The 17450-nt window shown below is 43.9% G+C and overlaps 1 protein-coding gene across 8 annotated transcripts in view; it reads left to right on the top strand.

Annotated features, from left to right (window-relative positions):
* The window catches only part of PROM1 (prominin 1), a 123217-nt gene extending 107992 nt beyond the window's left edge, over positions 1-15225 (top strand). For 7 of the 8 annotated variants that reach the window (XM_074321631.1, XM_074321611.1, XM_019713028.2 and 4 more), the window contains 11 exons: positions 895-979; positions 2593-2739; positions 3359-3430; positions 4420-4512; positions 6217-6270; positions 8027-8107; positions 8238-8306; positions 10374-10466; positions 13755-13870; positions 14376-14399; positions 14808-15225. In XM_074321631.1, coding sequence (XP_074177732.1) covers positions 895-979; positions 2593-2739; positions 3359-3430; positions 4420-4512; positions 6217-6270; positions 8027-8107; positions 8238-8306; positions 10374-10466; positions 13755-13870; positions 14376-14399; positions 14808-14862 — 889 coding nt within the window. In that variant the 3' untranslated portion in view covers positions 14863-15225. Of the gene's footprint in view, positions 1-894; positions 980-2592; positions 2740-3358; positions 3431-4419; positions 4513-6216; positions 6271-8026; positions 8108-8237; positions 8307-10373; positions 10467-13754; positions 13871-14124; positions 14354-14375; positions 14400-14807 lie in introns of those variants that run through there. The other variant, XM_074321637.1, reaches the window with a different exon arrangement.
* The last annotated feature ends 2225 nt before the right edge of the window (positions 15226-17450 follow it).

Here is a 17450-nt window from a genome sequence, read left to right as displayed (position 1 = left end):
ATCCCAGCTCTTTGTGATTCTGGCTCCTGCAGAATTTCCAGTCTTCCCTCTGGTTGTTAGTGCACTGAGTTCTCTGTTCCAACAACACCAACCTACTTGGGGTTCCCTGGAGAGCAGTATCACACGTCCTAAGGATGTGGGAAAGTTGCTTCTCCCATGCATCCCTCGGGGCTAGAGGGCTCTGGCTGCAGAACCAGAAGGAGATGCTCCCAGAAAGTGGCTGTGGCTGTCTTGGTGGCAGGTGACACCTACCCTTTTTAGCTCAGTCAAGGAGGCATATTTTTTTCCCCATTTTAGGGAAGAACAGAGAGGTGAGGCCAAGTGAGGTTTCAAGCCAAAGTGTCCCGACCAGCTGGATGTTTGTAGCCCCTTCCCTGTCTCCATCCTGCCATTAGAATATACATCCAACCATATGTTTAGTAAGTGAAGCTTACTAAGGGAGGTAGTCTGACAGGGGCTTGACAGAATCTTTTAATAAAGCCCATGATATGCCTTGTAACACACCTGTTTCTAGTAAGTTTTGTTTTGTTTTTTGCTTTTTTTAAATGAGCATTTATTTCACCCCAATTTGTAAACGTGTTATCCCTCACAGCACTGGATGGAGCACTAAGGAGACAGATAGAAGGATGTATTTACCAAACCTATTGGATCTGTTCCCCAAATAGGACATTCAGTAAAGTGGGGAATGAAGTCAGGAATGGTGGGTGCTGGGGGTGGGGGTGGGGTTGGGGTTTGTGTGGCCACTGGTGACTGCTTACGGTGTCGACCTCAAAAGCCACTACGTTCACAGATTAAACAAAGATGAACAGTTAACCTTTCTCTTCATCTTTAGCAGTGGACAGAAGTAGCCACAACTGCCTTCCTGGATTATAATTATTCTGTCTATTCCCATAGTGATTGCAAAGAAAATAAAGGCATTTATGCCACACTTAAGCTGGAAAACCGCTACAATATTAGTGAACATCTCAACATTCAAGAGGTAAGTCATTAGAACCAATCATGAAATTGATGTATTTATTAAATCCAGCTGTCTTTGTCGTTTCAAATTGAGGTAAAATTCACATAAAATTAACCATTTTAAAGTGACATTTTGTATGTTCACAAGGTTGTGCAACACTTACTTCTATCAAATTCCAAAACACTTCCATCAGCCCCCATCCCAGCCAGTTGTCTTCTTGAGTCAGGCGTTTCTCTAGTAGGTTATGCAAGATGCTCTAAGGGGGCCTGTGAGAACACTTCACAGGGAAAGATTTTTCTCTGAGTGTCAGTGTTCCCAAAGGAACAAAGCCTACTTGTTCCCCAGGGATATTGGCTCTCCAAGACCGGCCACCCTTTTCTGCCAGGTCCCTGAAGAGGGAATGAGGCACCGGAAACGATGGCGCACGCCATCATCATTCCTAATGAATCATGGCTGTGGCTGCAGGCCTCCAGGGTGGGCTCTCCTGAGCTCTGCTGGCCCATGGCAAGAGATAGCATGGCTGTAAGTGTGGCAGCACACAGAATGGAGTGACCCCTTCTCCTTTGCCCAAGCCCACACTGAAGGCTTGAATCTTCAGACTCTGAAGAGAGACTACTGCAGAGCACACTGGCTGGAAGTAGGAGCAAGAGAGGTTCAGCTGCCCGGGTCTGGGGTGACATTAGCCTAGGCTATCCCCACTTCCTCTTTCCTTGAGGCCTTCTGGCCTTCTTAGCTAGGTAGGGAAGAGTCTAAGGAGCCTTCTTTCTTCTGGATTTCTAAAATGAAAGAGATACCAAGGGATACCGAGGGAAGAGGTTGTCCCACTGTGGTGTCATAAAAGGCTGTCAGAGGTACCATGACCTCATGATGGCCTGATAGTTTTCATATGTGAAGATAGTTATTTAAAAGCAGTATACAAATTTTGTATCGATAATCTTACCTAAATATTCCTTGCGTGTAGACATAAATAAAGTATAATTTTGTAACCAAGCCCGAAATAGGTGCCCTCTACACATTTGCCCATCACGCTATGTGTCATTTTCTTTGTGCGCCATGATGAATAGCGGTGGAAAGTGCCCAGGACACAGGCACGTCACACTGCCTGAAACTAGTGGCTCTAAGGACAACCCTAAGTCATCAACCACGTTCCCATAATCTCCAGTCTCCCTAGCACCCAAGTCCAGTGCATGCTGTCTCCTTTCCTGGGATGCAGCCTGACAGGTCCCTTTCAGCATCTCTGTTTGTCAAGACTCACTCAGAAGCCATCTCCTCTCTGTTGCCCTCCCCCTTCTCCTGCTTTGGAAGGTTCTCCCCCACTCCTAGCGTCCTGATGCAGTTCTTGTGCCTTTCTCATGACGCTGCCTCTTCCTCTGGAGGTCTTTGAAGGTAGAGGTGCAATATTTTGCTTTGCACCCCACCTCCTCACATAGCACTTGGCACAGTGCCTAAGGAAGGAGGCAGAGAGGCAGGCAAGGAGTGGGAAGGGAGAGAAGAAGACCAGGAAGAAATTGCCAGTCAAGTGCAAGTACATTCTTTTTTGTCCTGTGTAATTTTATTGCTCGTTTAAAGCATTAAGTATGTGACATTATTGGAAAAGAATGGGCTTATTTATAACTTTTCTCTTACTCATGCAGCATACTGGAAACATAAACAGTAGTTTCGAAAACATGAATGTAAAGATTGACAATATTGTTCTGCTGGATGCAGCAGGAAGAAAAAACCTTATGGATTTTAGTTCTTCAGGAGTAGACCAAGTAGATTATGATGCTTACTTGGCTGAGGTATGACCTGTGTGCTCATGCTCAATCTTTTGGGGGAAATCAGAGCACGGATATGTGTGCTTCTTTTTTGTTTTTGTTTTTTAATTGAGAGGAAATTCACATAACATGAAACTAACCATTTTAAAGTGAGCAATTCACTAGCATGTAGTACAATCACAGTGCCGTACAACTTCCCCCTCTGACTAGTTCCAGACATCTTCCTCAACCCAAAAGAAAGCCCCGTTCCCATGAAGCTCCCAGCCTCTGGCAACCCCTAGTCTGTGTTCTGTTCCTTGACTTTACCTTTCAGGATATTTCAATATGAATGGAATCATACAGTATGTGACATTTTGTGTTTAATGGCCTTAACTGGTCCCTTTCACAGAGCCTAAAGTTTTTGAGACTCATTTGTGTTATGACATATAGCAATCAGTACTTCCTTTGTTTTTATGGTTGAACAAAACAATATGGTTTTCTGTGTGTAAATAAGAATGAAATGTTGTCAGCTATGTGAGAGCTTCCCGCCTTACTATACGGACCTACGTTCAATTTGTTGCCTGTCAGATATTGTTAAGGTTGAAAAATCCTGTATCTGTGAACAGTTTTGTTTTTGTGTGTTTTTTTCCCATCTCTTTTTTAGATAGCTAAACCTCCCACAAAAGTGAATCTTTTGTCATTTGCAGAGGAACTAGAAAGAAAAGCCAACCAGTTGGTGAGTTCCAACAGTCCGGTTAAACGCTATAATTGTAGATGTCACATGTCTATACGATTCTTAGGCAAGCTTCCCTTCACCCCAAGTGACCCCTTGTTTAAACCGTCTCTCTCGCGCATGTCTGAAGTTCCACCAGCAGCCATTGTCACGTGGCCCACAAGTCTGTGAAGGTTTCCAGGGCGGCTTTGGGGGCACACAGCTTTTCCCGACCCCTGCCTTTGGTGTTGGCATCCTGAACTGCCTTAGCACCACTCTGTTTTCGCCCCGTGAACCCCTCCACTGCCAACACATGCCCACACATTTTCCTTGCAGTGTAGGGGATGGTAACGAGGACGGGCAGGGAAATTGCATGTGGTGCTTTGCATCGCAGTAAGAAGTGGGCGAGGGAAGGCAAAGGCACCATCCAGGCCCCCTAAGCTTCCCCTCCATCAGCTACTTTGCTGGCTCGTGACTAAATGGCTGTAAGTGGCCCCTTTAAAAAAGCCGCAGAGCGTGATGAAGAGGCACCTGGGCTCCAGAGGACAAATAGGATTTAAATCCTGACTCAGCCACTTCCTCACTGTGGGACCCTGGGGAAGGCCTTCCACCCGTCTGTGCCCTAGTTTCCTCACCTGTAAGATGGGGGCAATGTGATCATTAGGCATTAATATACTAAACACTATGAAGTGTGGACTGAATAAAACTCACTCAGTTGAGCCTTGGTTTGCTCATTGTAAAATGGGGGTATTGCTGCTTTACGGTGGCTATCTCATGGTGAGGTGAGAAAGAAGGAACAAAGCCTCTGGCACGCAGGAAGGGCTAATGAGTGTGGGCTTTTTGATTGCTCACAGTTTGCGCCCTTCTGTGTCTCCACATGGCCCCTCCCAGCACCCCCAGGCCCACAGTCACCATCTTACCAGGAAGGCTGCACCCAGCTCCTTGGGTTAGAGAGAGAGCTCCAGGCTCTGGAAAAATGGGGTTGATCTTTGTTTGTTTGATTCTCTTTGTAGCCCCCCGGAAGCTTGAAAAGGTCCCTGACAAGTAATGCACAAACAATTAGAACAGTTCACCACGAGCAAGTCATGCCTTTGGGACAACTGATGGTAAGAATCAACAACTTCGGGCGTTTCACTGTGACCTGAGCACAATCCATTTCACCTAGTTGGCTTGGTGACATATGTGCATCTCACATAGGTCAAGTCCAATTGGCCTCGGGCTAAGAAACTGAACTACTTAAAAAATATATGACAATAGCTGGACTTGAAAGAAGACAATTTTTCAATTTCACCCCACCTTTCTGTTTATTTCCCTGTCTTTTTCCATCTGAGTGTGAACAGATAGATGAAATCTGTGGTTGCCTCATCCACTGTGCTCTGGTTTCCACAGCCTTCACCGGGCCCCTCTAAGCCATGCACTTGGCTACAGTGCTGAGGTCTCTGTTCTGGACTTATTTATTCTCAAATTCTTTTTCTCCAAACCCTGCCGAGAAATATGTGAAGGCAAGGGTAAGTCCTTTCAGTTCTGCCTCCATTGGCTCTGTTCTTTGTCCCAATTAGGCGTTTTCCTCTCTCCTCTCTCCCATCCTACTGTCTGACTTTCTCTTCCTTGTTCTCTCTGCCTGCTGGCCTCTTTCCTGAATGCCAGAGAGGCAGTTTGTAGCAGAGAAAGAATAGGGGCTCTGGAGTCAGGCGGACCTGATTTCATATTCAGCTTCTGCCTCTCCACAGTCCTGTAGCTGCCAGTTTCCTCCTCTGACAATAGTGGGACCAGTTCTTGTCTGGTTCCAGGCGATGAAGGTAAACTCTGTAAATAGGAGGAGTTATTATGCTTGTGGGGGTGGTCAGGTTTGCAGCTCTCAAGGGAAAGACTATGTGGAAAGCGAGTTGCAGATCAGCTTGCCCAGGCTTGGAGACGCATGTTAGCCTACTTGACCGCCAGCTTCAGAACCTTCCAGAACTAGTTTTTACCATCCGTCTCTCTCCCTTTTTTCCTTGACTTTCTAATTCATCAGAGTATTCACAAAGTCCTCCTATTGAATTTTCTTAATTTGTTTGCTGTGCGTACCACAGTTCTCTGCTACACTTGTTTGTGTAGGTTCGCACAAATTTGTTAACATTTTAAGCTGGTTTTTGCATGTTCCCTAAATGCCTTCATTCACGTCAACACAGGACTCCTTGGCCTTTTCAGAGCTGGGGTAACCTGTCTATAAATAGGCAAGTTGTTCTGTACATGTGATCTACAATCTAAATGAGAGGTTAACAAACTATGGCCCTGAAAACTAGCCTGTGGGCGAAATCCAGCCTGCTGCCAGTTTTTACACATAAACTTTATTGGAACACAGCCATTGCCCACTATTCACAGGTGATCTGCGGCTGCTTTTGGCTACAAGGGCAAAGTTGAGTGGTTGTGGCAGGGTACGGCCCACAAAGCCTTCAATCTTTACTAGCTGGGCCTTAAGTGATGTAATCAGCCAATCCCTCATCTAAAACATGCAAATTAAACCATTCTTATTGGGCAGGCTTTATTTTAAGTAGTCTGCCACTTTGAGCAAACCTGACACCTTGCATGTCGTGTGCCGCCCTTTGAAGCTCTAGAATACGTATTCGAATTTTTCCCCAATGTTCTCATACCAGAGGTATGTGAGGTGCACATTGTTATTATGGCTGTTGTTTTTTTCTAGAATAACACCATTGCAGAGTAATGTTGGATTTCATGGCTGACTTTACCGGGGGGAGGGGGACACAGGTCATGAGGTCTTGCTACTTCATGTGATCCATTGGAAAATATTGTCTATGTTTGTTCACCAGAGAAGTTTATACCGAAGTATCCAGAATCTTCAAAACGAAAGCAGTGGATTGGGGGTAAGGATTTATTTTCTTTTTCTGTCACGGGGTCTTTTATAAAAGCACACACAGATTTTCAGAGATGTTGATTTTGCAGGTATTTTACATTAAAAAAAAAAAAAGTATTGGTCATCCACCCATTTTAAATGCCGAACTGCGTTTTCCTACCGTTATCTTTCTGAGTGCTTTTATCAGTGCAGACGTCATCTTGGCACGTTGTTAGTTACACAGAAGAAAGCTGTGTTTGGGGGTGCAGGACACAAGCTTAGAAGGTACACTAGTCACTTTTATTGAGATAATGCTGCCTAACAAACAGCCTCCAAATCTCAGCGCCTTCTAGCCACAAACTTTCATTCTCATCATTGGGTCAACTCCAGGCTTCTTCACATAGTGTCCCACCTAGAGACCCAGCCTGAAGGAGCAGTTCTCATCTGGGTCAGCTCAGGTCCTCATAGTGGAGAGTTCACTATGGCATTCAGAGGATGAACGGAAACACAGGTATCCTTTGGAGCCCCCACTTAGAACCGGTACACTGCCAATTCATCTATGTCCCATTGGCCAGAGCAAGTCACACAGTCAAGGCCATCAACCTCGGGTGGGGAAATATGCCCCACTGCCTGGGCAGCCATGCCTGGAAAGGTATCAGTGATCAGGAACAGCTAATACAACCCATCACAGGGGGCTCCCTCTGGCCACAACATTCCCACAGCAGAAACTGAGCTCCGAGGCTGTGTTGTATTCCGCTTGCACCTATAATGAATGCCAACAGGCAACTCAGGAAATATTTCTTATGGAGTGGACTAGGCTGCCCATAAGCAGTTTGGGATGTCAGTTCCACAGCAGAAAACGCTGCATTTCTCCCTGTGTTTTTCTCAGAGCTCCTTGTACTCACCTTTATCACAAGGGTTCTTGCCATACTTGACTGGGCCCCCCCAATGAACCATGAGCTCCTTAAGCTGTCGTTGGTACTCTCCCTGGGCCTGCCATTTGTCAATGGACCAAGGCCCTGACTCAGTTCCCCTGCAGACTGTTAGGTCTACTCTGCTCCAGGACGATCCCTGTACCTCTCGTCATGGCTGCCATATCACAAGTGTGTGTCCCATGCCCAGGGAACATGGAGACAGACCAGTGACTGCATGCAGGTTCTGTGTTACCCCGATGCACCTTGATTTTCAGAGTGACGGCATTCAGCCATGCACTGCTCTCCATAAAGGGTCAGGGGGCGGAAATCAACCATTGACCTACTGGCCAGGCTATGTGCCCTGAGGTCTCTGTGCTCCTGTTCTAATTTGCACCAAACTGCCATGTGGGTTGGCAGTAGTTTTGTCTTTATTTGTGTGACACCGCAAAGCGTGTGGACTTTGGAATGAAAATAACAAACAAGCAAACAAAAACGAAAAACCAAACCAAATCAAACAAACAAAAAAACTAGGTGCAAATCCCAGGTCTTATGCTTCTCAGCTTGGTGACCCTGGGCAAGGTCAACTACTCATCTGTGAAGGGAGCCTCACAACACCCTCCTTTTGGCCTTGTGAGTATTCAGTGATGTGATTCAGATAAAGGGCCTGGCCCACTGTCTGGCACAAAGTAAATGCTTGCTGTGTACTTGTCTCCTTCCCCCTGCCCTCAGAAGGCTGCACTGGTTCTGTCATCTCTTTTACCAGCAAACTGTGGTGGTGTGGGGCTGACTTAACAGCACTTGCATCGATATGCAAATGGTCCAATGAAACCCTTTGACACTTGATATCTTGTCAATTGTTGCTGTGTTTTCCAGGTGAAAGTGGTCAATATCATTTCCTCTTTGGATTCTGCTCAGGACTTCATTACAAACCATATTTCCTCTATTATTGTTCAAGTAAGTTTTTTTTATTTTTATTTTTTAAATCGGTATGCCAATAAGTGGGTGTTTTGACCATAACTGCAAGATTCAATAGAGTAGGGTGTAGTCATCCTAATGGTTTTCCTACTCTTTGATTTCTTTCCAGGAAAGTACGAAGTATGGGAATATGATACTTGGATATTTTGAACGTTATCTGCAGTGGGTCAAGATCTCTGTAAGTAGTTTATCTTCTATGAACAGAAGGGGGTTGTGTGTTAGGATAGTCATTTTTGAGGATAAAGTCAGGAGGAAATAAAATTAAATTCCCGGTAATGTTGTAGGAGATAAGTAAAAGGACCTTGAACTTGGAGACCATGACTAGAGGTGACATGAGGCTCCGCACGAGTGTCACCCACACTGGGCGTCTCCTCAGGCCTGTCCTCCAGGTTGGAGAACCTGCCCTTCATGGTCTCCCCCAACACCTGTGCTCACGTTTGTCACAGGGATTCTTGCCACACTTGACTGCATCTCTGCAAGTGAGCCATGAGCTCCTTAATTTAAGAATCTCATGCTCTACCGACTGAGCTAGCCGGGCGCCGCTTAAGAGTCCATTTGACGGTATGGTTTGTACACTCCCTGGGCAGCACTGAGCCTGCTACATTGGAACCAACATCAATCTGGGCAGGAATGGTTAAGTCACATACAAGCCACACCATGGGACTATTAGGCAGACATTTGTACAGTATGGATCAGAGCTACATGTTACCGAACTCAATGTGTTCATTTCGCCTGCAAGCCCGTGGAGACACAAACAGGAATTTGCAGCAAAGAAAGTAGAGGTTTAATTAAGGAAATGGCACAAAGCCCAGAGACACAGGTGAGCTAGTGCTCAAAGATCTGGCTCCCTGATGGTGTGTAGGTTACAGATTCTACAGGGCAAAATCACAAGATACCATAGGTTAGGGGCTGTGTTGGGAGCTTATTGGCTGGAGGTGAGGTAAGGATAATGAATCATTTCTTCAGGTCTTGAGGACAGTTCTGAGGTCTTGAGTGCAGTTCCTCTCCTGTCTCATGGGAAAGTAGCCAGGGGGTGTTCCACCTTAGGGCTCAGGAACTGAAACATAACTTAGGTCAAGATGTTATCTTAGCTGCCAGAGGTCTCATCGTGTGACTATCAGTCAGATCCAGGCTACTGTTTCCTGCTGCCTCAGGGGTTGCTGATTATCCTGGGGAAAGGCTAGGTCTATATGTATAGAGAGAGGGGGATATGATTTCTAGAGCTAGGATTTAAAACTAAATTTAATCAAAGTCATAGGGGCCCTCAGTTTCATACACCACAGGATTTGGAGAGAAAAGCAAGATGCAGGAAAACATACAGAATAGGATCCTTACCCCACTTTCTATAAAACTAACAGAGAAAAAGCCTATAAAAAAAGTGTATAGAGTTGTTTAAGCTTGGAGCGATATAAGGTGATTAATACGGGTTGCCTTGTAAGGTATAGGTGAGCTAACCAGTAAAGGAAAAGAAATGACACACCCCCACTCAAAAGAGCTAATATCTATCATATTGTCCATATTCCTGAGTGTTTTTCAGTAAATGAATGTAGCTCTCTTAAGTCAATAGGATTAGAGCATCTGTCTGGGGTGCATTAAACTTGTATATGCGTTCACCTCATTAATAAGTACATTGTTTTCTGTCTTCTAAAATGGGGTCAGCAGGTACTGCTGTTTTTATAAATAAAACTTTATTGGCACACAGCCATACCCATTTGTGTGTATATTGTTTATGGGTGCTTTTGCCATACCATGGCAGAGTTAGGCAGCTGGGACAGATATATCTCAATCTAGCCTGCAAAGTCTAAAATATTGCCTCTCTGGCTCTTTATAGAAAAAGTCTGCTGAACCCTATTCTGAAATGTACACTTACTAGTTAACTCACTTTCCATTTTCTTCTCACATCCTTTGTCAGATCACAAAGGGGTCAGGAAAGAAATTCAGACTGAGACACTGTGCTGGACACGTGTACTTTTTAATTCTCTCAGGAGTCCAGTAGGATGGGTTTTATTGTTCCAAATAGCAAAAGAGGAAACAAAACCAGAAACCGGATTCAGAGAGAATCAGCGTCTTTCTTTCAAATACATACTTTTATATGTCGTTGAATTCATCTGTACAAATCAGCTGTCAGTTCCATGTCTTTACAAGACAGAGAGATCCTTCTTGTGGAAACAGGCCAAAGGTAACTGGCATGGAGAATTCTTGTGGATCTTTGTGGCTCAGAGTTTGCCTGTTTCCTACCCCTTAGATCACCGAGCAAGTTGCAGCCTGCAAACCTATGGCCACGGCTTTAGATTCTGCTGTTGATGTCTTCCTGTGCAGCTCCATTATCAAACCCATGGTAAGAATTTCACCTTTCAAAATAAGGAGACACAATAAACTCATCATCTTTGGTTTTTATTTTTATTTTTTCCAGATTGCACTACACACTGTAATATAAAATAGTTTCTTGCTTGGGTCTATTTCATTTAGACCTAAACTCTAAAATGTAGATGAATGTGTTCTGACACCTAATAGACTAGAAAAATCAAAGACCTAGCTCCATCTTCGTATATTTACAGAAATCAGGAGACTTTCATGAAGAAAACTCCTATTTTTCCAGAATAATTGGAAAGGAACAACCACTGGTGGGCAGATTAGATTGCCAATATTTGAAAGGATTCCTAGTGCAACTATATATATATATATATATATATATATATATATATATATATATATATGCCCAGAGCTACAGCAAACTTAATTTAACTTTTGATTTACAAACCCTTTGAGATGTTACTGTTGGGATGGTATGTTCCAATTAATCAAATCTATTCCTCAGTTCTATTTCCTCTGCAATATACACTGGCTGTCTCCACGAGCCAGTCCTCTCACTCTGCTTAAAGTACCTCATTGGCTTCTAGCTGCTATCACAATACGATTAGAATCCTTAATAGAATACACTGGACCCTGCACGATTGGGTCCCTGCCCATCTAGGCTACATTTTGCACTATTTGATCACCTTTCTCACTGTGCTCTAGACATACTTGTTTTCCTTCACTTTTTCAAATGCATTTCGATTTCCCCACCTTCGGGCCTTTGCACATGCCATTTCTTCTAGCTGGACTAGAGACTAGACACATACTCTTTATGTTTCTCTCATTCTTCGCTTCCATACCCACACCCTACCCGGCTACCTCCTCTAGGTCTTGTAATATAATGGTTGAGAACACAGATTCTGAATTCAAATTCCACTTCTACATTTTGTGAATTCTGTGACTGAAAAATGATTGAACTTTTCTGAGCTTCATCAGCTAAATGGGGTTGTTTCAATGGTTGAGTGAGACATTACATGTAAAGTCTTAACACCATTCCTGGTACATTAACACACTAAGTGTTCACTGCTATTAGCTGTTGTTCTGTTTTCAGGTCTTAACTCAAACGTATCTTTTTTTTCCAAGAAGCCTTTTGTTTCTTTTTCTTTTTTTCTAGATTGTACTAGACAGTATAATGTAAAGTAGTTTTCTGCTTGGGTCTGTTAGGTTTACACCTAAAATCTAAACCTGATCTTCACAACTAGATCAGGTTCTCTTGTCTACACTCCCATAGAGCTCTATGCTTTTTCTTTAGAGATGTTATTGTTGTTTGAATTGTGTATTTGTGAGGTTCTTTAAGACCTGTCCCCCAAAACTCACAAACTAACCTCTAAACTCCAGGATCAGAGGCCCTATGTGATCACTGATGTGTCCCTGTCACCTGGCATATGCCTGCCACAGGTGATTGAATGAATGACGATCAGGTAGCTGTCTGACACAGTGCATCCAGATTGTTCTGTCTGTCCATCTTCCCGTCCCACGCCCACATGTCCATCTTGTCTGTGGATGGGCTTTCATATCTGCATGAAACGATCCTGCGCTTACCCAGGCATGCAGACCCTAAGCCTTAGCTTCCTGGCTGCTTCCCCCATCTCCCGACCTCTTACCCTTTCACCTTGCTGCTCGGAGCCTCTGCTGATGGCTTTGGTTGAAGCCCTCATTGCAGGGGTCCTAGGTTAGCCTGGTTGGCTCTGAATTGATTTCCTTGCATCCAGTGTTCACCACGGACCCCAGGCTAAATTGCCCAACCATGAGCTACCTCTCCACAAATAATAAGAGAAGTAATGGAGGGGAGGCCTGGAGACCATTCAGGAAGATTATAGGCTAGAGTTTTATAGTTGGTGGCTTAAATAGTAAGGAAGAGCTCTGGGCTCTTGCATCACCAGCAAAAGAGACTGTATGTTAGCATGTTTCTCTTATATCTTGATTGTTCCCAAAAGGATTGAAGCAGCTTCCAGTAGAAAGATACTGTTGTCATAAAGCTCTAACACCTCTCAAAACAAGGTAGAAAGCATAGAAATCTACCAATAAAAGAATGTGGGGGGAAGGAGAACAAATTACTGGAGCTTCTGGGCCAACAGGTGCCATTGCTCTTCATCACTAAACACCGCCAGCAGCGGAGCAGAAATGCAGTGGCTGAGCCAGGAATGTTGGGGTTGTAGCCTTTGGCTTCAGAGTGGTCTCGGGAGACCTCTCCTGGTGTTACCTACAGCATTACCCTAAGGCAGGGGACGCAGACTTGAACCTGTGCAGGGACCTGGCTGGGTGTAGGTTTACAAAGCAGGCCAAGTGTAAGACCCTGGCTGGCGTGTGGCACCCATAGGATCATGCTGGCTGTGCACAGCTGTGTCTGTTCTGATTGGGGAGTAAGTTTAGATAATGTTGGCTATCACCCCTGCAAAAGGTAGTGGTGTCGTCGTGGCAAACTGAGGACAAATGCCTCTCTTAAAGGAAGAACCAACACTCAGCCACAGCCGATGTTGCCTTGTGGGAATGAGGACTCGTCATTAGGTCAAACGTCAGACTTTTCAAGATGAGACATAAATCCGGGTTTCTATAGGAAATCGGACTTGTGCATATTGGCAACTATTTTTCAAAAATACTTTTACGTTGCTTCTTAGACAAACCAGGATTGAACTGAGCCTAAGATCTACCTTAAAGATTGGTTAAGTTAATCGTGGAGCGCTTCTTGAGAGCCTTGCCTGCGCTAAGCATTGCTCTGTCTTCTTCACATAATATTATTATGGGATGAGGATGCTGCTGTCCCACTGTTCAGATGCAAAACAAAGCCAGAAAGGTTTATTAGTCACCCTACCATCGAAACAACTCATAAAAGGGATTTGAGCTCAGGCCTGCTGGCAGTCCATGCTCTCAGCATTAGCAGCGAAGGGAGACTATCTAGTGGGGTAGTTCAGTTATTTCGGAGTGTCCTAGAAGCAAACCCTGACTTCACCACTCCCTACTTCCATTCCTCATTTATAAAATAGACATAATATCACATAAACATAACATACACATAATACACATAATATAAAATGAACATAAACATAATCTGCTCAAAGTTTTTAAAAAGAGCTAATGAATTATAATAATACATAGCACTGCACACAGTGGCTGCTGGTTCCTATTATAAGTTCACAAATGGTTTCAATGAACAAAATTACAGCACTCATGAGAAAAGAGTTGAAAAATAAAATTATTTTTCCCAAGCAACTATTGTTTTCCATCTCTCATCTTTAAACATTTAGTCTTCCTGATTTTCTTTCACCTCTAGAATCTGTTTTGGTTTGGCATTGGAAAAGCTACCATATTTTTACTTCCGGCTATCATTTTTGCTGTCAAGTTGGCCAAGTACTATCGTCGAATGGATTCAGAGGATGTGTATGATGAGTAAGTAGTCGACTTTCCAGAGGCTGGGGGGGAGGGGGAGGGGGTCATTTTCTAAGTGCTGCCCCCTCCAACAGAGAGCTTGCTAAAGATGAGCTCTGATGACATGAAACTTGATTTTTTTTTTTCTTTCTAAGTGGGTCGTGCTTGCTCAGGGGTTTTCTTTGTACCAGTTTTCTTAGGCTTGTTTTTGCTATTTTTCCCTCTTGCTTAATCTGCTCAGCTTCCTAACCAGTCTTCTTATTTCTTGTTTGCAGTTCCTCTGTCTCGGGGACTTGGCACTTTACTTTATAACTGTTCTTACTAGTTTGTATTTTGACTATGCAGTCCGCCCTTCACTCTGTGTCTGGTGAACTTGTATGCTTCATTTTTACTTCACTCATCTCCTCAACACGTGTTTCTCCTGAATTTACTCCATCAGCCATCTGTATCAGAGTAAAAATGTGGGGGGGTGCAGCTGTTGAGTAATAAACAAAAATAATTACATCTTCTTTTTTGTATTTTATAGTGTTGAAACTGTACCCATGAAAAAGTAAGCCTTTTCTTTTTTGAATCATATTAATAAGATGGGACGGGGGGGTGGGGCTCTTTATTATTATACAATGGGCCTTTTAAACTAAATTAATAACATTTTAAACTTATATAACAATAGATATGCCCAGATTATAAATGCTGATGCCTCTTAAAATGAGGGTGCTGAAGAAATACTTGTTGAATTAATTTAAATTTTACGTGTTTAATTTATTAATATACAAAATGATTGTTTTGGTATTTGTTTTTTAAAGGGAGCAAAATGTAAACATACCTTTTTGCCTTCTTTGGAGATTTAACAAGTTGTCGCATACTATAAATGACTATTACATTGTCTTTGTAACCCATGACGTCAGTACTTTGTCATAAAGATAACATGGTGTTCTTGGTATATTTGTTTTTGTTACAGTGTGCAAAAAGGTCATCTTGGTTTTCATAGACATCAAACCACTCAGTCTCTATGAACAAAGTTTTTAAACAGATCCAACTGCACGAGCTCGTGATCTGAGCATCTCCAAAGATTGGAAAAGAAACATGCCCTTCAGGAGTTCTCATATTTGGTGACACCATATGAAACATGTACCAACAGGTCCCAAAAGGAAAAGCGTGCACACCTATTTTCCACCTTTAGAAGTTTGGCTTTAATCATCTGAGCCTTCTATGAAAATTCAAATATGTAACACATTAATTAACTTTCAGTTTAGCCTTGGGGACCAAACATCAATTTTGTCACATTTCGTTGCATGGGAACTTAGGCCTGTAGTTAGACAAAGTCAGCAGATAGCAATATGTGTGTGAACAATAAAAGAACGATTTCAGAAATATGACTCCAATCTTCTTGAGAAGTATATCTATGCAATAGTTATCATTTAAGTCACTGTGTTATTTTTTTAAGGCTGCTACAACAAAGTACACAAACTGAGTGGCTTAAAGTACACAAATTGTGAGAGAACTGTATTCTGTCACAATTATGGAGACCAGAAAACTGAAATCAACATATAATATTAGCAGAGTTGGTTCCTCCTAGAGGGCCAGGGGAGAGTCTGTTCCATACTTCCAACCTAGATTCTGATGACTGCTGGAAATCCATAGAGTTCCTTGGCTTGTACACTTACCACTCCAATTTCTGCCTCTGTCTTCACATGGAGTTTGGAGTTTTCTTTTCTATGACTAGGTCCAAATTTCCTTCTTATAAGGAGTCACTGGAGCAGAGCTCAGCCTCATCAAGAATGATCTCATTTTAATTTCATTATCTCTGCAATCAGCCTATTTCCAAACACTCACAGGTTCTAGGTGGACATGCATTTTGAGGGGACATTATTCAACTCAGCATAATCACCCAACAGCAATAGCAAATACCTAAAAAGATAGAGAAGTGGACATGGGACATGAAAGACAGCAACCTTATATGCACAGAAATTAAACTAAATTACCAAAAATCAGAAAGGACAGAAAAGAAAAAATTTTATTAGACATGGTGTCATGCGGGAGACCCTGCTCGCTGCGCCATTTGTCGTGCAGGGCGTCCGGCGGGGTCTCTGCTCCTGCTCCCCATACAAGAACGCAGGATATGGTGAGGCCAAAAAGGAACACCCACGGAGCCACAGGTAGGGGAGTCATACCACTATATTCTCTCTGGCGGCACTATACTCTCACTGGAGGCTGGATCCACACTGTCCGCAAACCGCCATCCACGCTTGCCAGCCCAGCCGCCATCTTCTCGCTAGCCCCCATTCTTTCTCTCTCTTCCTCCCTCCTTTCCTAGCATAGCCACAGCAGTTATATTAGTGGCCAATGGCTCACTGGTTACAGCTGACGGCCAACTAGCCACAGCTGATGGCCATGCAATCACAGTTGATGGCCATTTACTACCTGAGCCAGGCACCTGTCTATGTGAGGCCGAGAGCCTGGAAACTACTTTCTGGGGCTCTGCCCCCACAGCCTTCCACTTGTCTCCTCATATAATCCTCACCACGTCCCTGTGAGGTCAGCAGTTTTATTCCCAGTTATAATAAACTAAGTGGCCTGAAGCTTACAGAGGTGAGTTGTCCAACATCACACAGCTCGTAAGTATTCGGGCCAGAAGAGGATCTGGGTCTTCCGAGTCTACAGCTCCTGGTTCTCAGTACATGCACATCAGAAGCTGGGGTGGGTGTAGCACAGACCATTTCCAACAACTGTACAAACTAAAACCACCGTAGAGCTGTCCAGTGTTTTCTAATGATGAAACGCAGTGTAAATCAGCTCTACTCAAAGTGCGTCCTGAGGATCACCTGGGGAGCTCTAGAAATGCTAATTTTCACACTCCAACCCAGAAGCACTGAATCAGAGCCTCTGAGGGGGAGGCCCAGAAATGTGTATTTTAACATGCTTTCCAGATGAGTTCAAAACAAAACAGAGAAAGGTTGACCAAGCAGCATTTCAAATCACCATAAAGGAAAAGGTCTTGATTCATTTAGAAAATCGCTTTAACCCAAGAAATGTGGCTAAGCCCCATCGCAAACCACAGATTGTTGGCAAAAAAAAAGTCTGTGCCTGGGCAACCTCTGCAGGAGGAAAGGGAGAAGGTGGAGCCAGTCCTGAGAGTGTTTCTGGCGGAGTTTTACAGGGCTAAGCACCACTCCGAAGCCCTCTGTCCATCGGAAATGCCCGTCCCCACTCATGTCTTCCCCACGGAGGGATTCCTGCACGCCCTCAGGCCTTTCCTGAACTGCTGCTACCACCCCTAGGTCAGATCAGTGATTCCCACCACTCTTCTGTTCTCTTCTCGAGGAGCAGTTACTTCATTGCCCGCTCCCAACAACATCTCAAACACTTGTGCACAAAGCCCATGTCTTAAGTTCCTTTGATTCCTCACCATATTTAGAGCAGGGGTGTCCAAACTGAGGCCTGCGGGCCAACTGCAGCCCGCAATCCATTGTTAATTGGCCCGCAGCAAATTCCAAAACTATATTTAGTTTACTTAAATAAACCAGGTGAGGCAATACGTACTTGTGGGGGCAGAGCCCCAGAAAGTAGTTTCCAGGCTCTCGGCCTCACATAGACAGGTGCT

This window comes from Rhinolophus sinicus, linkage group LG02 (genome assembly GCF_036562045.2).
Source record: "Rhinolophus sinicus isolate RSC01 linkage group LG02, ASM3656204v1, whole genome shotgun sequence".
Classification (NCBI taxonomy): domain Eukaryota; kingdom Metazoa; phylum Chordata; class Mammalia; order Chiroptera; family Rhinolophidae; genus Rhinolophus; species Rhinolophus sinicus.
This window is presented reverse-complemented; position numbering and strand designations above follow the sequence as displayed.